This window comes from Nothobranchius furzeri, chromosome 11 (genome assembly GCF_043380555.1).
Source record: "Nothobranchius furzeri strain GRZ-AD chromosome 11, NfurGRZ-RIMD1, whole genome shotgun sequence".
Classification (NCBI taxonomy): domain Eukaryota; kingdom Metazoa; phylum Chordata; class Actinopteri; order Cyprinodontiformes; family Nothobranchiidae; genus Nothobranchius; species Nothobranchius furzeri.
In genome coordinates, this window is record NC_091751.1 from 2099662 (window position 1) to 2122586 (window position 22925).

The window sequence follows — 22925 nt, forward strand, 5'->3', positions numbered from 1 at the left end:
GTACAAACGGCAAGAACAGAGAAGCCAATGATTTTCAGTTTTCATTGATATCTTTCTCAGAAAAGTGTTATGCCTCAATGTATTAGCAAGCCAGCTCTTTGTGTCCATGTCAATAAAAACATCATTCTGCTCAAACAGTGCTCTGCAATAAGGTATACAGACATGATCAAGTAGCGTATCCTCGTTTTCTTTCTCATGTTCGAAGAACTTGTCCAGCCCGTGGGCCTTGAATATGCGCTCCGACTCATCAGAGAAGAGGACAGCATCACCATCAAACGCCACTCTCAGCTGAGATTCTGACACCTCTGTCATCTTCTCTGGCATGAACATGGTGGCTGCTGCGATGCCTGAGCACAAACACGGACATTTGTAAACAATTATTTGGTTGACTACCACTTTAAATAATGTGTGGAACAGGAAAGGAGCATTGCTTCAAGTTTATCATTGCAACACACTTTGGACATGGGCTTTAGGTAACACGTTTTAGAGATAGAGTGGGGATTTCAGTTATGTGAGAGGGCCTCCTTCACAGCAAGAGAAGCCAAGTTTAGGTGGCTCAGACATTTGGTTAGTGTTGTCTGGGCACCTCTGCTGTCAGGAGGCCCCCCTGGTCGACCCAGGCTAGGGTTAGGGTTAGGGTTAGGGTTAACCCTAACCCTAACCCTAACCCAACTCAAGGCTGGCCTTGGAAAACCTTGGGGTCTCAGCAGAGGAGCTGCTAAAGGTGGCTAGGGCTTAATTGATAGGGCCCGTGGCCCAGACCCAGAGAAATGGTTGAACAGATGAAACAAATACATAACTTTTTTCAACAAAACCATGTTGTGCACTCAGATCAACTGGAGTGTGATATTCTGTCAACACAAGTATCTTAGTACTGTGTTTTAGAGATATCTTGGATGGAACTGTGGAGTCGAGTCAACGTTGTGGTTTTCATACCTGTTTTTATTTGTATTTTATGGATTAGCCTCTCATGTGCATTGATTGCTTTGTCCAGCACTTAAGTCAGCTGCCATGCTGTCTGATGAGTGTTTTATAAATACATTAGAGTTGACTCCAACCTGTTGTACAATGCCTAAAGGTATATTTGACCATGTATGTTTGCCTTACAACAATTATGTTTGCTAATCAAGACTGGCAGTACTCAAAATAAAATGAGTGTTCTATGAAATTTAAAAAATGTATTATCATGTTGAACGCTAACATTGAGTTTTTTACCCTTAGCCTTTGTGGTACTTCGTGTACAGAGTTCTCACCTTCAGTCAGAGCTTCCCTGACCTTTTCAGCATCAGCAGACAGGTAAAGGTTAGTGTGCCAGGCCTTCAGGTACCCGATGGGACTGCTTCCGCCCGTCATACAAAACCTCTCAATGAACAGATCTGGGAATAAGACCAACACATAGCAACAAGGCCTTTAATTTCAGCACACTCTCAAGTGTTAGAGGTCCGTGCTTGGGCAGAATGAATTTTAGAATATTTTACATATTAATTTGCAATTCGTGCAACGCAAGTAGGTGTTGAAATGAAAATGCCAACAGGAATGGTTCAGGTGAATCTTGTTTTCAGGAGGGAATTAAAATAAATTCTATACAGTGTGGCAACAGAGCATAAGAGTAAACCCTAACCCCCCCCCCCCCCCCCACACACACACACACACAAGCACACACATTAGCAAGCCCTTGCACAGCTGTTTCAAAACATTACAAAGCGATTTTAATGCCATTTAAACTAAATATCAGATATGAAAATAGAATAAATGCTGGAAGTGCTGCAGGGGTGTAAGAAACTTTATCTGGCGCTCTCACTGGTGCTCTTCAGCCAAGGGATCAACATAAATGTTGGCAAAAGGAAGATCTGAGGCACTCAGGAGACACAAAAATAAAAAGCCTTTATTAGTACATGGATCAAAGAGTTAAAAACATAGATGCCGACACGTTTCAGCCCACTGATTTGTTTTTAAAAATTTTTTTGAGCCCTGACGAAGGCCCTGTGGGCTGAAACGCGTCGGCATCTATGTTTTTAACTCTTTCATCCATGTACTAATAAAGGCTTTTATTTTTGTATCTCCTGAGTGCCTCAGATCTCCTTTTGCCAACATAAATATCAGATACTTTTGCACCCCCCCATAGTTATTTCTGATCCATAAAATAAAGTGCGTTATTTCAAGACTTAGTGTGTGAGTCCTTTACGTTTGGGCAGTATGAGTATCATCTGAGCATGACATAAAACAGTTACACAGTACTTGCTCGGGTTGACCAAGTACATCCAGCTAGAATAGGCAATGCCTGGTTGACGCCCAATGTAGACCCTAGGTAGGTCACCAATGGGAAAAATGCAAATGGGTTCAGAGTAGGCAGCACATGCAGAAGCCACTCTTCTGCTGGGTTTGACAATGATCAAATGTTTTTATGTCCTGAAAAGTCCGGTGTATACTTGGAACTGGTAGGTGTCTTTAAGACATGGCTTCGTTCAGGCATACACGCTGTAGTCAAGAGGCATAGTGGAGGATTTATGCAAACCCAGGCTGTAAATCAATTGAAATATGATGCAACACAGCATGTTCACAAATATAGCCTGATAGATATCAGTCTGACTGAGCTATGTTTCTGTAACACGAACCAGGACTGGGCCGGAGTGCTTTAACATCACATGTCTACATGTTTAATACTAGCAGTGTGATGAGGTGCTCCTAGTGGCCTTTTTCAGACTTGTAAAGACTTAATCACCAAAGTAACAAACCTGTCCCACGTTTTATTAAAAGACTTAACTCACCCAAGTTAGCGGATCCTTTGAATCGTCCAAGTTCATTCATTCACTTGGCACAATAATAATAATATAATCTTATTATGCTGCATGACTGCATCCTTTCAACTATAGTTTAGCAGGTCTGGAATCAGAAGAGTGACAGCAGTCTTCGTCTGTGGAGTGGTTTGTTTCCCTTGGTCAGCTGTATCTTTCAAGGTGCAACGTTTGGCACTAGCATTCAGCCCAGATAAAATGGCAGTACTTCAGATTTCACGTTAACATTTATGTGTTGATGCACGTATGTGCCGGTCTCACGAGATCATTCTTCCAGACGGATAATGAACTGCAGTGATTCCATCTAATGCCTGCCTGTTTTTCTGATTCTCAGTCTGACGTAGGGAGGCCAGGTGTCCTGAACTGTGCTTCATCCTACAAAGTGGGTACAACCATGGGTCCCACCCATGCATAAACAAGGGCCCCACCTGGGCCACCCCAACTTAAAAGTCCTGGACATGCCACTGCTGCTGATAAGATAAACCATTACCGCATGGTTGGTCACTTATAACTTTACATTAAGAGGCATATTTCACTTGTTTGTTTCTTCGTGAAGATCCAGAGGTCAGGGGAGTCTCTGAATTCACTCGGTCCCTCACATAAAACCACCAAAGAAGTTCTCTGGATCTTCCACCAAAGACATCTAACATGAAAGCATCTGTGAGGCTGTGTGTTGCTTTAGTGGCTTTATTTAGACCTGTTTGTCTTTCAGGCCTCTTGGATTATTCTTCTATCCCGTTGGGATTTCATCTCAAAGCCTGAAGGTCTGATGATCTGAAAACATCTGAGGAGCTGCACAGGAAGTGGTCTGTGAAGAGGATGTCACCACAGGGTCTGAGATTTTCCCTGGGAAGCAGTCAGTCAGCCAGTCAGCTGTTCACACATATTGAAATGCAGAAAGAAATTCCAGGTCCAAAAATGTGCGGGTTGACGGTTAAATCAGTTAAATATGAATTTAAACCTTTTGAGCCAAACAGGTTTTGTGCATCAAAGTTGTTGCTTTTCTAAAATCTTGACAGGGTCAGGATATGGCAGGCGTTGGTTTCTCTGTTGTTAGTCAGATTTGTTTGTATTTTAAAAAGTCAGTAAATGTAAAAAGTGATGTGTGAAAATGGTCCCTCAAATTTTCACTTTCAAGTTATGCAAATTTACTCCAGCTTGGCACAAATGACCTCCCTTGACGATGCTGGACGCAGTTTGTGGCCAAAAGAAAAACATTTTCATTTTGAGGACAGCCCAGCTGCAAGAAGGGGAATAAAGGGCTGTTTGAAGTCAAAGACAGTTATTGTCTTTAGTTGTAAAAGATAAAAACATGATTTTCTGCTCTTTTTTTTTTTACAATAAGAGGCATGACAGTCAGGCAACCTGCAGCTAAAGCTAGGCTTGGAAAACTGATGTGAGTCAAGTCAATAAAATTGACTCTTTGATACCAAGCTTCTGTACGGCATTTAAAATACCGCTACACAAAGTGATCAAGTGATTTTTGGTGAGACTTACTGTGATGGTTTATGGTGTTAATAAGACGGATTCCAACGTGTGCATGGTTGTACGTAACCAAAACAATGTCGAACAGCTCTTCACTTTGTGGGTACAGCTCCCGCAGACGTGCGTTGACCGTCTCCAGAGCCTGAGAGGAGGCTGCAAAAATCAGCTGATGGGAAGCTCAGAAACATGCACCATTAAAGCAGCAATTCAGAGTTTTACCCCCTATTCAGGAATCGTACATGATTTTTTATAAATCAATAAAAATGATAGTCTTATCCTGCACTGAGATATATTGGGGGCAATACATCAGTTTTGTTTTGCAAGGCCCAACCCAACTTTGGTAGAACCTCGTGTAATTTAAATTGAGTGTAAGACATCTGTTTACGTACAGATATCATTCACAGAGTGTGCACGCGCATTTAAGGAAGCACGTAAATTGTTTACATAAAAATGAACAGCATATCCGTACAATAATGACATTCAAATTATGTATTCTAGCTCTTTAGCCTAGCTAGAGGTGCAAGTTCACAAATAAGAGGCAATGCTTCCAGCTGTAATCACAGAAATAGGGAGAGGGGCTTAGGTGTAATACATTTATCCACCTCTAGATGGTGCTATCTCAGAAAAAACTCCTGATTTCTGCTTTAAGCAAAAACATCTTGCTGTATGTGAATGTGTGAGTTTAACCTTGACAAAGGAGAAAGCAGGTCCAGGTGCAAAGGGTTCGTTCTCATGCTCGATTTGGTACCTCAGATATTCCTCCACGCCTTTCTGCTCAAACACCTTTTGCTCTCGCTCGGTTCGAAACAAGACCCGGGAAGAAACGGCAATCGTCACAGCATTCTCTGGCTTTGGCTGAAAGACAACAACAACAACAAAAAAAGTGAGGTAGAAAACAGTGTTGAAGAAAAACAAACAAAGGAAGCAATGACCCAGGGAAATTTTATCACCTGATGCAAGAGACTGAGTTTCAGACTAATCCATGATTCTACCTTTTACATATTCGTAACCTTGACTTTTAATCTTGACCCTTTGACCAAACTCTTCTTGATTTCCTTGCAGCGTCATTGGGATTCCCAGTACCCTGTGGAATCCCATGGCACCTGTAACTGTCCTCAACATCGGCAATGTTGATAATAGGTTCTCCAAAGCCCTTTTAGATGTGATCACATTGGCTCTATGTCAGGACGTGCCGGTGAGTGGAGCGGAGGTGAGGATCCAAATGCAGGGGAGAAGGCAGGCAGGCAGGCAGAAACGTTTTTAGAGGGATTTTAATCACGGACACACGGGACATGCAAACAATGCGGCAACAAGAGATAAAGAACTGGAGGGGTTTAAATACAGGAGGGCTGGGAGCTTGGGTGATTGGGAAACGAGAGGCAGGTGGGAGCAATCAACGGAGACACAAGCTGAACCAAATGGGGAGACAGGACAGGGTGTGACAGTACCCCCCCTCAAAGGGCGGCTTCCAGACGCACACAGGAACACAGAGCAGGGCGGGAGGAGGGGGAGACACAGGCTGAACCAAATGGGGAGACAGGACAGAGTGTGACAGTACACCCCCCCCCCCCCAAAAGGGCGGCTTCCAGACGCACACAGGAACACAGAGCGGGGCGGGAGGAGGGGGACCTGGAGGGAGGGCTAAGAGGGACCGAGGGGCCGATGGAGAGGAGGCAGGGACCAGCAGAGTCCGTGGGCCTGCGTCTAGGGCAGAGGAGGCGGCGACGACGGGCTCTTGGGGGCCTGCGTCTGGGGCAGAGGAGGCGGCGACGACGGGCTCTTGGGGGCCTGCGTCTGGGGCAGAGGAGGGGACGACGATGGGCTCTTGGGGGCCTGCGTCTAGGGCAGAGGAGGCGACGACGATGGGCTCTTGGGGGCCTGCGTATGTGGCAGAGGAGGCAGCGACGACGGGCTCTTGGGGGCCTGCGTCTGTGGCAGAGGAGATGGCGACGACGGGCTCTTGGGGGTCTGAGTCTGGGGCAGAGGAGGCGGCGACGATGGGCTCTTGGGGGCCTGCGTCTGTGGCAGAGGAGACGGCGACGACGGGCTCTTGGGGGTCTCAGTCTGGGGCAGAGGAGGCGGCGACGACGGGCTCTTGGGGGCCTGCGTCTGGGGCAGAGGAGGCAGCGACGACGGGCTCTTGGGGGCCTGCGTCTGTGGCAGAGGAGACGGCGACGACGGGCTCTTGGGGGTCTGAGTCTGGGGCAGTGGAGGCGGCGACGACGGGCTCTTGGGGGCCTGCGTCTGTGGCAGAGGAGGCAGCGACGACGGGCTCTTGGGGGCCTGCGTCTGTGACAGAGGAGCATGCGAGGACAGGACACAGGAGACTGAAACACAAGGGGCACAGGAGACTCTTGAGAGGACGTAGACTCCTGAGACTGGAACTCTTGGGAGGAGGGGAAGACGTCATCCTCCTGGACTGGAGACGTTGACCCTTTGGATGGATCTCTGGGCGTTGTCTCTGTAGGCTGGACCGGGGACAAAGTCCCTGCAGGCTGGATCGGGGGCAAAGTCTCTGCAGGCTGGACCGGGGACAAAGTGTCTGCAGGCTGGACCGGGGACAAAGCCTCTTGGACAGGGGACAAAGTCTCTTGGATGGGCTGGACCGGAGACAAAGCCTCTTGAACGGGCTGGACTGGAGCCTCGTGGAAGGGCTGGACCGGAGCCTCGTGGAAGGGCTGGACCGGATACGGTGCAACCTCCGGAAACACCACTGTAACTGGACACGGAGCGACCTCCGGGACCACCGCTGGAACTGGACACGGTGCGACCTCCGGGACTGGAGACGGCAGAAACGTTGGACTAGAGGGGACATCGACCTCTGGACTGGAAAGAGCGTCGACCGAGTAAGATGGCGCTCGCGCTGGTGCACACTGCGAGCTGCTCGTCCTCTTTATGCACTGGTACCTCGCTTTTTACTGGTTTTTATTGGCGTTTTATTGGCTTTTATGCATTTTTGTTGTCTCTGATGCTTTTTTTGAATGGTGTCCTTCCTTTGATGTAGCGGGCAGCGCACACTGGGATCCGGGCTGCGTGAGCTGGGAACCTCACGGATGGTGCTGCTGGTTGAATTGCCCGCGTGCTCTCTCCACCCGAGCCATGATGTGTCAGCCCTCTGTCCGCCCCAGTTCGAGAAGGAAGCATCGGAGAAGATGGGGAAAGAGAGGTAGCCGGAGCGTGAGATGTCGGCCTGGATCCCTGAAGAAGCGGCTGGCCCGATTCGGCCCAGCTTCGGACCCGGTGGTTCCAAGATGTCTCCTGGATTACTCGGTGCCCTTCCCAGGGAACTTGGCCGGCTCTGAGGGTGAACCGGCACCGCGCCACGGCTGATCGGCTCGAAGATCTCGCCAGACTGGGGTTTAATGGGAGAATCTGCACTCGGTTACGGGCACAGAATTAAAGGAGACTGGGCCCGTGCGCGATCTCGGTGCTGCAGCCCCGCCGCAGACCCGGTTTGGTCTGGTCAATGCCAGGTCTGTGCCGAACAAAACTTTTATTCTTCGTGACTTTTTTATTCAGCATAACTTGGGTTTTCTGTGCATCTGTGAGTCCTGGGTCCCGTTTGGTGACTCGAGCGCCCTGCTGGAGCTGGTACCACCTGGCTGCTCCTGTTTTAATATCCCCAGATCACGGGGCAGAGGTGGAGGGCTGGTTGTTGTTTTTAAATCCAGCTTTCCTTGTAAACAGCTTACACCCACCATGTCATTTTCTTCCTTTGAACTGTGCTTATTTGAACTGTGCATCTCCCCCCGCCTGCTCGTTGTGCTGATTTATCGGCCTCCAAAGACTGACTCGAACTTCCTTAATGATTTCTGTGATCTTGTGGCAGACTGCATCCTAAAATATGATTATGTCCTATTTTTTGGTGATTTTAACATCCATATCTGCTGTCCTGACAATGTGCTCGCTAAAGGTTTTTAATTTGCTAGATTCATTCAATCTAACTCAATGGGTATCATCCCCAACTCATGCCAGGGGTCACACCCTGGACCTGGTTGTCTCTTATGGTCTACCCGTCACGAACCTTGTGACTTTGCCTCCTGTGTTCTCTGACCACTCTCCTATACTCTGTGATGTTACGTTGCCATGTCCTGTCCCTGTGTGTGAAGCTCCCGCTACTAGGTTCAGAGCCCTGGATGCAGAAACTATTTCAAAGTTTGTGGACTGTATGTCTGTAAGGTTAGAGACCTTTAACCCAGATCCATCTAACATTGATCACTATTCACAACACTTTGATGTACTTTGTAATCAGGTGCTGGACGTGGTTGCCCCTCTCAAACTTTGCAAGTCTCGGCCTAGGAGGGAGCCTTGGCTCTCTGATGTCACACGGGCTTGCAGGCGGGCGTGTAGATCCTCGGAGAGAAAGTGGAAAAAGGATGGCCTACAGGTCTCGCGTGAGTTGTTCAGAGCATCTCTGGTTGCTTATCAGGATGCTGTGAGGGCTGCCAGAACGGCCTATTTTGCAGACATCATCGAAAAAAACTCCAATAATCCTAAGATCCTCTACAAAACACTAAACTCGGTTCTGGTGCATCAGGAGCCTAGCTCCATGTCTCCTACAGCTGCTGGAAACTCTGAAGCTTTTCACAGATTCTTTGTTGATAAAGTGTCAGGCATTAGAGCTGCTATTTCTGGTAACTCTGTTGACCCTGTTCCAGTTCCTCCATCACCACCCACCCTGAGCTCCCTCAATCCTGTTTCATACTCTGAGCTGAGTAAGCTAGTTGCAAGGCAGAAGCCATCTGGCTCTCCACTTGATGTTCTGCCACCTCGTCTCTGGAAGGCTGCCTTTCCGTGCCTTGGCCCTTCACTTGGTCGGATTATCAATGGGAGCCTCAGCACAGGTGTGGTCCCAGCTGCTTTGAAAGCCGCAGTTGTTCGGCCGACCCTGAAGAAACCTGGTGCTGATGTCTCTGTGATTGAAAATTACAGGCCTATCTCTACCCTGCCCTTTACATCTAAACTGCTTGAGAAAGTCGTTTATCAGCAGCTGGTCTCACATTTAGCTGACTCTGATCTGTTTGAGGTTTTCCAATCAGGGTTCAGGTCTGGCCATAGCACAGAGTCGGCTCTACTGAGGGTCCTAAATGACATCTATCTATCACTAGATCAGGGTACATCTGTGCTGCTTCTGTTGTTAGACCTGACAGCAGCCTTCGACAAAGTTGACCACGCGATTCTACTCGATCGCTTGGCACGATGGGTTGGGATCAAAGGGTCTGCTCTGGATTGGTTTAGATCGTATCTCCACAACAGGACATTCTGTGTTAAACTGGGTGATGTTTTTTCTTCTTGGGAGGGGCTCCGCTGGGGGGTCCCGCAGGGATCGATCCTTGGTCCTCTTTTGTTTGCCATTTATCTGCTACCTCTGGGGTCAATCTTTCGTAAACATGGCCTATCATTCCATCTGTATGCTGACGATTGGCAGATTTACTCTCCATTGTGTCAGGAGAAAGGTCACTCTATCCAGTCCTTTGTGTCTTGTGTTAACGAGGTGAAGTCTTGGCTAATGGCCAACGTTCTGCATCTGAATGAGGGAAAGACAGAGCTCATTGTTTTTCACCCCAATAGCAGGAATGTGGATCATCATATTGATCTTGGGCCTCTTTCTCCCTACTCAAAACCAGTTGTGACCAGTTTGGGGGTGAAAATTGATGCTGGACTTAAATTTGATGCTCACATCAACTCTGTGATCCGGTCCAGTTTCTTTCACCTGAGACGCCTTGCAAAAATCAGGCCCATGCTGTCAAGAGCCCACCTGGAGCGGGTACTCCATGCTTTTGTAATTTCTAGGCTTGATTATTGCAGCTCTCTATATGCAGGGCTGTGTCAGTCATCACTGCGTCGCCTACAGGTTGTGCAGAACAGCGCAGCCAGCTTCCTGACTGGGACCAGGAAACGGGACCACATCAGTCCGGTTCTGGCCTCCCTGCACTGGCTTCCGGTTTGCTATCGTTCACACTTCAGACTCCTCGTCTGTGTTTTTAATTTCTTCCAGGGTGGTGCTCCCCCCATCTAGCCACGCTCCTGAACAGACATTCCCCATCACGCGCTCTGCGCTCCTCTGACCAAGGCCTGCTCGTTGTCCCTCGTTCTAGGTTTCGTACTCGCGGGGACCGGGCTTTCTCAGTCCTAGCACCGTCACTATGGAACCAGTTGCCACCCTCAGTTAGGCTGTCCCCATCTCTGCCAGTCTTCAAGAGTCGCCTAAAAACCCACCTCCTCCGCATGGCGTTTCCTGAACATGTTTGAATTTGGCCCTCCTTTATGTTGATTTTATCTCACAGTTTTCATTGGTTCACGTTTTCCTTGTTTTACACATTTGTCTTCTACTAGAATGTTTCACCTTTTTTGTAATTTGTAATCTGTAATTTGAATTGCTTTTATTTTCTTATTTATTCACTTTCTTTAACTTTGTACTGTACCATGTTCAGCGCCTTGGGCTTCCTGGCAGGGTTGCGGAAGGCGCTTTATAAATAAAGCTTTGATTTGATTTGATTTGATTTGACCTCTGGACTGGAAAAAGCGTCGACCTCTGGACTGGAAAGAGTGCAGACCTCTGGACTGGAAAGAGCGTCGACCTCTGGACTGAAAAGAGCGCCGACCTCTGGACTGGAAAGAGCGCCGACCTCTGGACTGGAAAGAGCGCCGACCTCTGGACTGGAAAGAGCGTCGACCTCTGGACTCGAAAGAGCGTCGACCTCTGGACACGAAGGAGCGTCGACCTCTGGACTGGAGAGAGCGTCGACCTCTGGACTGGAGAGAGCGTCGACCTCTGGACTGGAGAGGGCGTCGACTTCTGGCCTGGGGGTGTCGAATTCTGGCCTGGGGGCGTCGACTTCTGGCCTGGGGGCGTCGACTTCTGGCCTGGGGGCGTCGACTTCTGGCCTGGGGGCGTCGACTTCTGGCCTGGGGGAGTTGACCTCTGACCTGGAGGCGTTGACTTCTGGCCTGGGGGCGTCGACTTCTGGCCTGGAGGCGTTGACTTCTGGCCTGGGGGCGTCGACTTCTGGCCTGGGGGAGTTGACCTCTGACCTGGAGGCGTTGACTTCTGGCCTGGGGGCGTCGACTTCTGGCCTGGAGGCGTTGACTTCTGGCCTGGAGGCGTCGACTTCTGGCCTGGAGGTGTCGACTTCTGGCCTGGGGGCGTCGACTTCTGGCCTGGGGGCATCGACATCCATCGACTTCTGGTCCGTAGGCTCCTGGACCGCTGGCTTCTGGACCGCTGGCTTCTGGAGTGGAGGAGGAGTTGCTGCAGACGGGACCGCTTGGATAGGCTGGACCGGACGCGGTGCGACCTCCGGGCCCACCGCCGGAACTGGATGTGGTGCGACCTCCGGGACCACCGCTGGAACTGACGCTGACTGGACTGGTGGCGCGGGACCTGGTGGAGCCAGTAACCGGAAAAGCAGGGAGGATAGATTGTCCAACTGGAACTCCTGGAGACTGAGGATCTGACGGAGTCGGTCCAGCTCAGCTCGGAGACCGGCGTGCTCTGCTGGGTGGACTGCAGGCTTGCTCCTCTGGCTCTGAGACGAGGGAGCCGCTGGCTGAACTGGAGGCGGGGCCGCTGGCTGGACAGAAACCCTCCCCTGGAGATACGGGGAGGACAGTGTGTCCAGCTGGAACTCCCGGCGGCTGACGAGCTGACAGATCCAGCCAAGCTCCGCCCGGAGACCGGCGAGCTCTGTCAGCTGGGCTGTAGGCGTGGTTCCTCCGCCTGCAGATGACGGAGGCGTTGATTGGACTGGAGATGGGACTGCTGGTCTGACAGGGGGCGGGTCCAAGCTGGTGCGCCGAACCGGGGCAGCGGCGAGCTCGCGGCTCCGTCCTGGGACACAGGGTTGCGGTGGAACCCGGCGTCCTTTGCCACGCCGTGGTTCAACTCAGGGGGAGAACACAGCCAGTCTGGTGCCGACTTAGCAGGAGCGGTCTGGCAGCGTCTCCTGGTCCAACCTCTCATCTGGCTCCGGGAGGGTGGAGAGGATCGCCGAGGCTGAAGTCCAGTGACGGCGGCGAGGCGGGAGGAATCAACGGAGACACAGACTGAACCAAATGGGGAGACAGGATAGGGTGTGACACTCTCTTGCCAACCACCATCACAACTCAAGCACATTTATCCAATGGCATCCAAACGTCTTTGCTGTATACTGGTGAGGTCGATCACTGACTCCATGTCTCACATCACTTATGCCAACATTGACACTAACTTTGGATTTAAATTGGCAACCAAAGATTCCTTCAATGTTTCCGTTGAGAATTTGAAACACATAATGTCCAGTTCATGTAAATTTCCAAGAATCCTATGATCGAGGAGGAAGGCATCAGGTCACCTGCCTCTTTGTAGTCAGTCCAGGCTATGCACAGGTTTCTGTGTCTGGTCTTACAGTCTCCTGTGTCTTGTGTTGGGTAGGTGAATGGTGAGTGGCCATGCTAGCTAAAGAACATATACAATGAAAGGTATAGAGAGCAACATCACTGTCTTAACTTACCAAAGGTGCTGCAGATCACCAACCAACACTGGGAAACCACCTAAACCACAGCAATGGCTCCCTTCAGCAGTAGGAATCTTTTGACACCTCATGATTCAAGTTAATTATGACCCAGATGGGTGCAATATGATTTAAAAATATTTTTCACAGATCTCAATGCATTTTTTTTTACTGTAGCTGTCCTTTAAGCTAGCCAAAAATGAAAATGTGGCCCCACTTTGGCACATTATGTTGTGTTTAGTATAAAAAAGGACAGAAATGCCACCACAAAACCTCTAGTTCATCCAGTTCAGCATGCAACAGAAGTATTATTGAGAATGCATGCTTGCTATTTATTTATTATTAACATTCTGCAAATATATTCTGTAAACAGGTCACAGACTAGTAAGATCACTGAGCGGGTACAATTAGCCATTACAGCACAGCTTACTGATGTACTCACATGACCTACTCAGGTTTTATTTTCTAAGTCAGTCTGGTCAAAATATTTAACCCTTTGATGCATAATGGTCACTAAAGTGGACAGGTACTCAAAATTGTTATTTATTTGTTTTTGCTATTAAGCACAGCTGTTGAACACTTTATTGCATGTGAGCCCCTCCATTTGGACTTCAGTAAGCCAAGCCAACATACTTCATGCTCAGAATGCACGCTGTCCACTGAGGTGGACATGTAATAAATTATTTGTAAATTATAAAATTTTACAAAAAATGTTAGTTGAAATTTGTTTCATTCACACCTAAAGATGAATGAAAGAAATTGTTAAAAAAAATCATGGGTGAAGATTTCATAATTCATGCATCAAAGGGTTAATAAAGCTCAACAGATTCAGCCCTAGATAACACCCATTTCCCCATAAAGTTGACTTAGCTTCATATGTTTGTTTTTGTGATGATTTTAATTTTTCCTTTCTTTATGCCAGCTTGGCATCTTCAGGCATAAAAAGTCACTATAGAGCGGTGAAGTCGACTAGTGACTAGTTCAAACAACCCCTACTGCTCCCCAGAGTGTTCTGCAGCATAATCAGCACGTTCTCTTTGAACTTGATATCAAATTTTCGCCTCCTCTTCGTGAGACGATGACACAACCGCCCCCCGTACTTGCTTGTTACCACATTCCACCCGGCCACAATAAGAGACCAGGCATCATTCACCTCCGCCGACTCCGACACCGACCAAAATATGAGACCCGGCCGTTAATTGAATACAGGCCTGTATTAGAGGATTTACGGTATATGGACAAGCTGTATGGGTCTCAACAGGGTTTGTCTGTGGTTTCCATGGTGGCCCCAGAGGAGTTTGCCCAGAAAGATTTTTGCCCACATAGATTTTATCAGCCCTACGTGGGTTTTCAGAGGCCCGTTAAAATCTCCATGGACAAACTGCCGTGAGGCCACCATGGAAACCACGGACAAACCCTGTTGAGACCCATACTGCTTGCCCAGATATGTTTCATGTGAGGCCCATTAACATTTAAAAATCACCACAGAGCAAGCATTCATTAAAGGTGTCACAGCCGTTGGTTGGTACAGTCAGTCCAGCCAGAGACGTTCAGAACAACATACACACGACAACACACATGGAGATGTACCAGGTCAGGCTGTTGGTTAGTAACGTAGGTGTGTCTGTGATCATGCAGGAACATCAGAGGCCACAGAAGTTAACAAAGGATGAAAGGGCTGATGCCGTGAGCACAACAGTTAACCTTTACGTGACGATGGGACATACTTACAAAAAACACGCCTCCTTCCACCTTCCGGGCTCGTCTCCCTGTCACCTTAGCAGAATGACAGTTTCTTTTTATTCAGCAATACATCTATTTATTTTTACATTCCTAGGTAACGTGTGATAACTCGCTTTGGTTCTGTGAAATAAACAAATGCAGATAATTATATCAAACAGACTGTTTAAAGGTCAGAGGACAGCCCGGAACTGTGAAGCAGTTTTGCAGACGTATGAAACCTTTAATGCAGCTTATATGTTAGAGTCAGTTTACTCTATGAATAACATGTCACACACTTTGGAGGTGATCCCAGAACCAGAGTCCAGTTCTTTACTGTGATCCGATACTGGAAGTGTTAACTGCGTGCCCCTCTTCTTTAGCAGGCCTCCCTAACCCTAACCCGCACTCGCGAGACTCCTTTACACAAATAAGATCACAGTTTACCATCACTGTGTGATGGCTGAACTATGCATGATGGAAACTAAACATTTCATGTGAGTTTCAAAGTTGGGGTCAACCTTTTGCTCTTTATGTTAATCCTGCCTGAGCCGGGCCAGGCCAGCAGCGCTGGCGTCAGAGTATAATCCTCATCCATGAGTCAGCCTGTACTGGCACGTCAGAAGCCCAGAGACGTGAAAGAAAATCATAGATGGAAGGGATTCCCAAAGAGCACTTAGATTAAAGAGTGAGCAATATAAAGAGGTGAGAGTGTGAGCAGTGGTGGCACAGGGTGGGGTTTATTTTTAGATTGAGTAAAGGCCAATGGTGATCCGGTCTGAGACTTGGCAGACAGGGCGACCTGGGAGTGTGACTGTAGACAATGTTATTGTGAAATCCTGCCAATGCTGTCCTTCAGTAAAACGTTCTCATCCTGGGAATGAAAGAATATCTGTAAATAATGCTGGATTGGGATTGGGTCATTCAGGTAATCCAGTGGTTTCCTGATACAGAGAAGGTTCCATGGACCTGAACATATGGGTGAATGAATAAAGGACATGTTTAAAGACGTGTTGCTTGTGATTGGATGAGTATTCCACATTATGACTTCGATGTTTGAATGAGAATTGTGATCATTTTGCATCAGTTGGTCCAGCAAAGGTTAAGTAAAGAGGCCTTCTGCTCACCAAACACAACACACTGATTAAATTGAGTGTATTTAAATGTAATTATTCTATGTTTAATAAAAAAAAAATTGATTATACAAAAAGCTTAAAATTTTTTTCTACTCTAATAAAGTCTGTGTTTTTCTAATTAACTGTACTAAATTGACATTTAAAATACTCAGTAAACAATTCTAACCCAGAGCTCCTGTAACTTGAATTATTGCAAAAATGTGGCGTTTGCATTTTTTTGCTATGTCACAAATAAAACTGTAAAAGTGTCCAATTCTGCTGCAAGTGTCTACAAATAACATAAATATCATAAAAATATTTAATTTAAGTGAATTTATCGGTCCCTTTGAATTCTCTATATGTCATAAAAACATTTAATCATATTTATCTCAATTAGATTTTTTTGCATGTCTTAAAATTTCTTAAGCATTTAATGACTTGTCAGCCATTTGCTCACTAAATCTATAATCCGACACTTAACTTGAGAATTTTCTTAAGCTCGTCAAACATTTTTGAGTTTAGATTGTAGGTGTTGCCCTAAAGACGAGTCCACACTGGGGGCACCAGTGGAGCGGAACAGCAGCGGAACGTCATTGCTTCAAGAAGAATCCATTATTGTCTATGGGGGGAATTCTAACCGGCCGCAGCACAGAAATTTTCAGGCAGTGGCTCATCAGACCACACCGCGCCACGCCACACCACACCGCGCCACGTCCCACCATGTCATGTTGCGCCGCTAAAAATAAAATTGGGTTAGATTTTTTGCTACAAGCCGCTTCTGGGATTTGACAATTTCTGCAATTAACATAGGACAAGACATGAAATCACACACGGTATCCGTGTAAAACGTCCAGTAATTTTTTCAATAAAAATTTTTCTAAATAAAAGTCTATTGCAGCATTGCAATGTCTTCTATATGCGGATATTGAATGTACATGTGACCTGACGGCTTATTTACTAGTATCTATTAAGAAGTGGAACAGTGTCTTTCTTCATTGACGTGATCTTCTTTTTGCTTTTACTTCTGGTTAAGTCTCGAGGGATTTGGTGATCTTGTGAGTCCTGCAAGGAGGAAGGCAGAGATGGCGAGCCGCTCCCAGTGTGGACTGACATGATGTGAAAAACTGTGCCACTGCCGTTCTACGCCGCTGATGTCCCCATTGTGGACCCTGCATTAGACTGGACCAATTGCTAGAAGAAACAATAACATTTTGGCATTTTGATTCATGTGAGACAATAAGGGTGAAAATATTTAATGCAAGGTAATAAAATTAGAAAAATACTTTTATTAATGTCAAAGTAAAACGTTTTATTCAAACATCCTCATGCTTTTCGTAGATTTTTTGTGAAGTGTTGAAGTATTTGAGCAAATGTATACTCTCTAATTAACACTGAATGTTTGACCTGTGAGATGAAGAGTTACGACCCTTTTCCTGACATGTAAACATGACATTGCTCATGTTGAAAACCAAAATCTTTTTTTCCTCAGGTGTTGATTCATTTATTTCTTACTTTATTCCTGTAATTTTTATTATTCAGTATCTAAATATGTTCAGCTGTAATTTAAAACACCATCACGTATCTCTAAACTACGGAAATAACTGGCCATCAATGCGAGGAAACAAAAGGAGCAGTATCTCGTGGTAATGTCAGTGTTTGTGAACACTTTCATGCCAAGCCTGCCAAACTGGCAGACAAGGTTTTTACTTTTTCAGTGTGAGAAATTTCTGTTGGCTATTTTGTCATTTTAGCTTTTTGCTAAAACAAGCTAACTTATTTTTTTGTGTAAAGAAGCAAAAATAAAGTAGGAAACATTTTTTTCTTCTTTCTTATTATATTTCTTCACCTCTTTTTCTATTCATTATTTCAAATTTTTAGCAACAAAAGGACACATTTTAAAGGCAAGTTTAGGCAAGTTTTCATTAAAAATGTTTTCACGATAATAACTTTTAACACAGAAAGTTTCCGTTTTATGGTGTTTTATTTGTTACATTGTTACAATTGTTATTGTGGTAACAATTTACAATAAGGGTTCCTTTATTAACATTACTTAGTGTACTATTGAGCATCAATAAACAAAAAGTCCCTTTATTAGCATTACTATGGTGTCAATAAGGTTAGAACAAAGGGCCAGGGGGCTCTTGCTTAGTAGTGTACCTTGGCTTGGACAATCCTCTACCGTGCACCATCTTGCCACAGGAGTCCCCCAGGGCTCTGTACTAGGACCTCTTCTCTTTGCCATATACATCACCTCACTGGGCGAGATCACTCGATCACTTGGCTTCTCCTACCACTGCTATGCAGACGACACCCAACTCTATCTGTCATTTCCACCGGACGACCACACTGTCTCTGCACGAATATCAAACTGTCTCTCTGACATATCAAAATGGATGAAATCCCACCATCTCCAACTCAACCTCTCTAAAACTGAACTACTTGTCATCCCAGCAAAACCATCCATACAGCACAATATCTCAATCCAAAATGACTTCCTATCTCTGGCTCCTTCAAAGGCAGTTCGAAATCTGGGTGTTGTGATTGATGAACACCTGAACTTTAAAGATCATGTTGCCTCTGTTGCCCGTTCATGCCGCTTTGCGCTGTGTAACATACGAGAGATCAGACCATACCTAACACAACATGCCACCCAGTTCCTGGTGCAATCTACTGTCATCTCCCGCCTCGATTACTGCAACGCCCTTCTAACTGGTCTTCCAGGCTGGACTGTGAGACCTCTTCAAATGGTCCAGAACGCAGCGGCGCGTCTGGTCTTCAACCAGCCAAAAAGAGCGCACGTCACCCCTCTGTTCATTGAGCTCCACTGGCTACCGCTAGCAGCACGCATCAAATTCAAATTGCTAACACTAGCATACAAAGTCCGAGATGGTACGGCTCCCATCTACCTGAATCCTCTTGCAAAGGCTTACGTCTCGGCTCGGCCGCTCCGGTCATCACAGGATGGTCGGCTAGCAGTGCCTACACCACGCTCAGGACAATCCAGACTCTTCTCATGCATCGTTCCACAAATGTGGAATGACCTTCCTAACACTACCAGAACAGGGGCTTCCTTTTCAATTTTCAAGAAACTCCTGAAGACCCTGCTCTTCAGAGAGCATCTTCTAAACTAGCACCCTCCCTGCACCCATCCCCCCTCTCTACTGTCCACTCCTTGTTCCCTCATCTCTATGACTGATGTCATGTTGTTGTTGTTGTTGTTTTTGTTGTTGTTGTTGTTGTTGTTGTTGTTGTTAGCCTCAAGGGCAACATGCCGATTATCTTCTAAGTCGCTTTGGACAAAAGCGTCTGCTAAATACATAAACATAAACATAATGCATCACCTAATGTGGCTAAGTAGTTGTTATTACTTTACTAAATAGTTTATTAATCCTTAATAGTGCACTAAGTAACATTAATAAAGGGACCCTTATTGTAAAGTTTTACCAAAAAACTAAACAAAAATTTGTACCATAAAGACAGTTAGTATCAGATCCAGACTTTTAGGCTCTTTGTGTGTCTACACTGTGATACATTTCTCATCAATTCATCAGTCAATGGTCAAATGTTGAGTTATTTGACTTGCGACCAATAATAAACAAGGTCCACTGCAAAATGACAGCAGGAAATAAGAAAAAATAGATGCTCACAAAGAAATGTCACTAGGATGAAGGATAAAAACGGAAGAAATAAAACCATAAAAAGCAAGCTATGAACTGTTACTCATGGTCAGAACACCTGTGGATCGTTTCAGATTCATCCAAAGAGGATTTGGTTAAACAGAATAAAAGTAAGCAGCGGAGGACACAGAGCAGGAACACTGTCACCTGCATCTTAGACATTATCTAATCAGCATTTAGAAAATGTGTTGCTTGTCTTATTTAGTGTTTCACTAACTATAGCTACAATCTCTCTTTTGAAGTAGTTTCTATTTAAAATCACTACTGAAATCAAAAGAAGCATCCTTTCTTCTACTTGAATGTTTGGATGATCTAGCTAAATTCATGCTCACAGCTTTGCGTTTTTCATGATGACACTAATGGTGTACCGTGGTGTAAATATGGCTGCAATGCAAACAGAAAGTTGTCGCAGGTAATTTGTGAATTTGTAATTCACCATTCACTTGCATTTCTATCATTTGTGCCTCACATATCAACTCCACACTATAAAAAAACAGAAATGTACATTAAAGGCACACTGCAATACAGATAAAAGTAATTTGATCATGTATTTAACCTTAGTTATCGTGACCTGTTGCCATGCCAACCGTAGCAGCAACGTGAACTTCCTGCTGGGGGACAAATAAAGGTTAGATTTTAAAATTAGACGTGTTGTGCCCCGTGATTAAAGCTGCACATGGTTGTCATGAACATCTGTCTCAAAACTGTACAACCACCTGAGGAAGGCAGGCAAGGAAGCATTGAGGGGTGTTTAACTGTACGGAGATGTGAACGTCGAGTCAGTTCAGAGTGATCAGTGACACTCACCTGCTTCGGTTTGGCTGTGAGGTCCAACTGGTCTTGGTCAAACACCTCTTTCCCTCCCCACGATCCTCTGGTGTCGCCGTTAGATGAGGAGGATTCTTTGAGCTCCTTGACCTGAACCGAGTCCAGACTCATCTTCACCATAAAGTCGTCGCTCCAGACTACTCTGCCTTGGACAAAAATCCCTGTGCTCCTCTTCAGATGAAAAAAGGCTCAGAGAAAGAGGGCACAGCTGAATGAACAAAATGTCCCGTTACTGTCTCTGACATTCATCCAGACTGACTTGTCCTCACATAACTGACTGAGAACAAGTGTTGCATTTGCCTTCAAAGTGCAAAAACTGCAAATATAGAAAGTTTGCTCCTCTCCCTCGTGTTCACTAGTCTGTGCACCACTTTTCTTTTCACTCTTGAGAGGATTAAAGCTCCTAGCATCCAGTCCAGAGAACATGAACTGTGATCACAGCTTCATAATCATTATCCCACACGGGTCTGCTACAGCACGTCTGCACGCACACTCACAACCTGTCAGGCTACCCTCTGTAGAGATGTTTTAGGCTGTCCCTCTGTCTCCCCCCCCCCCCCCCCCCAACCCCATCCCTGTTCCATTCAATCACTCTCTGGGCTCCATGGTTTCCTTTTTTCTCCCCCCTCTGCCGGCGTCGACCAATCACCACCCTGCTTCCTTATTCAGCCAGACTCCACCTCCACTGTCCCTGTCACTGCAGAGAGGATCACGGGAAGTTCAGGCACTCAAAAATATAAATAGTCATGATGATGAAATGATTTTTATTAATAATTATTCCAAACAAGATAAACAGAGTGGATGATTTTTTTTTCTTTGCTATGAATAAAACAAGTCTCTGAAGACTGTTTAAATGAAGGCGAGGGCCAGTTTTTCTACTGGATTCGTGTATTTTTATATAAGAAAATAATCCTGCAGTTTACTAGAGCTTTTTAAGTTAAATAAATGCTGCAAAACCATTTTTAAACATTTAAGCAACCCTGACAAAACAACTGTGTGTGAGACAGAGACAAGAGGACGAAATGAGCCTAAAGGTAGCAGCTAATGGAAACAATTAAGAGCCATTAGTGACACCACACACCGTCGTGTCAAAGTTTCCAACAGCTACAAGCCTCTGAGGCTGGAGTCATGTTTAGTTTCTGAACTGCTGTTTGGAGAGAGTGTTGCATGTAAACAACAGGTTCAATTTTATGCATCAGAATTAGAAAAACATCTAAAAACTTAACATCAGAGGTGGTTGAAGATTAAATAACAGAACTTTTTCTTATTTTGTCTACAGAGTAGTTAATTTGTGGATGAACCAGGCAGAACCAAAACCTCACCAGGTCACACGTGACTTCATAATGACCAAAAATGTGTGGAACAAAAATGTTCTTTATCCCTGATTTACAAACGGCAGTCCCAACGTGCATCCAGAACGACTTTAACACACCGCACATGCAGTAGCGGTTTTAGGCACGGGCAGACAGGGCAGTTGCCCGGGGCGGCATTTTTTCATGACACAAAAGGGGCGCACAAGCGCGGAGTAAAAAAAAAAAAGGAAATCTGCGCCGCACCGAGGTTTTCTATTATCTGTCATATGACAGTGTCTGGATTGGAAACAGCAAATTGGCGCCCCCTGCAGTTGCAGGCGCTCCTGCTGACTGAGAACGTTCACGTGCACCGTGTGTCTATGAAGAACAGGAAGGGGAGGGGTGCGGCGGGGGAATTCACCTCTGCGTCTTTCCCAAATGAAATGAGCGGGTAGGGCTGAATCAACTGTATTAACATGGCTAAAGTCAATCACATCTTAACGTTCTTCCATATTTCATTCATAATATCATAAACACAGGCCTATCATTCTTTCAGGTTTCTCTGAATTGTGTGAAATGGCCGAATAAAAAAAGGAAAAACAAAACGATTTTGTGGTCCCCCCCCCCCCCCATCAAGGTCAAATAGTTTAGTCCTGACTAAAGGAAACTTACTGAGTCAGGAGCCAAACAGAAGAGATGAACATAAAAAGGCTAAAACCACCAGGTGCCCCATTCAGGGGGAAAAAAAGAAAACAGAGCAGAAAGATAAAGGTATGTAGCTCTCATGATGCATGTTTTCAATTTTTTGAACCAGTTAACTGGGATTTTAACGGTTAAATGTGGTCAACTAATTGCTAACAGAGCTAATAGGGCTGAAATATTTAAACGAATATTCAAATGGTTTGAAAAAAGTCCTTGAATCGTTTTTTACTGATTCAAACTAGGATTTGTTAAATGCTCACTGCAGCCCGTGGCCTGCCTGAACAACAACAAACACATGTTGATCATGCTCACATAATAATAAATAAAACAACTCTACAAGCTGAAGAAAACTCCCCAGGCACCACTAACTATCCTGTTTATTTATTGCAGATGGCTGCACTGATTATTTTTTACATGATTTGTTCTGTAAAAGTTGGCATTTTTGGTAGTCTACAGTTTTTTTATGTCAGTTTAAATTACAATTTCAGAGGCAATTCTAAAATATTATGGATCATGAGATCTATTGGAGATCTACCCCAACTTTTGGACTGCTCTGCCAGTCACTGTGGCTCAAGCTGAGAGGAGCTTTTCAAAACTTGATCAAGTCATACCTGAGGTCACCTATGTTTCAGGGGCGGCTCACTAACCTGGCTCTGATTAGTATCAGTCACTCAGTAGGGGAGCAGATTTCATGTGATGACATTATTGATGACGTTGCATCAAGGTTAGGTTTTAATTTTAGTTTGTGTTTTCTGTTCTAAGTGCAATGCTGTAGTGATTATCTTTAGTTTGTTACGTGTGAAATATTTTTGCTATTTAG

At 45.7% G+C, this 22925-nt stretch overlaps 1 protein-coding gene across 2 annotated transcripts in view; it reads right to left on the reverse strand.

Annotated features, from left to right (window-relative positions):
* Positions 1–20648, reverse strand: part of nt5c1aa (5'-nucleotidase, cytosolic IAa) — a 28600-nt gene extending 7952 nt beyond the window's left edge. Inside the window, exons 1-6 of one of the 2 annotated variants that reach the window (XM_015974271.3) lie at positions 20091–20647; positions 14504–14548; positions 4968–5135; positions 4293–4422; positions 1254–1376; positions 163–347 (exon numbers count right to left, since the gene is read on the reverse strand). In XM_015974271.3, coding sequence (XP_015829757.3) covers positions 163–347; positions 1254–1376; positions 4293–4422; positions 4968–5135; positions 14504–14548; positions 20091–20231 — 792 coding nt within the window. In that variant the 5' untranslated portion in view covers positions 20232–20647. Of the gene's footprint in view, positions 1–162; positions 348–1253; positions 1377–4292; positions 4423–4967; positions 5136–14503; positions 14549–20090 lie in introns of both variants that reach the window. The other variant, XM_054734657.2, reaches the window with a different exon arrangement.
* Positions 20649–22925: the final 2277 nt, after the last annotated feature.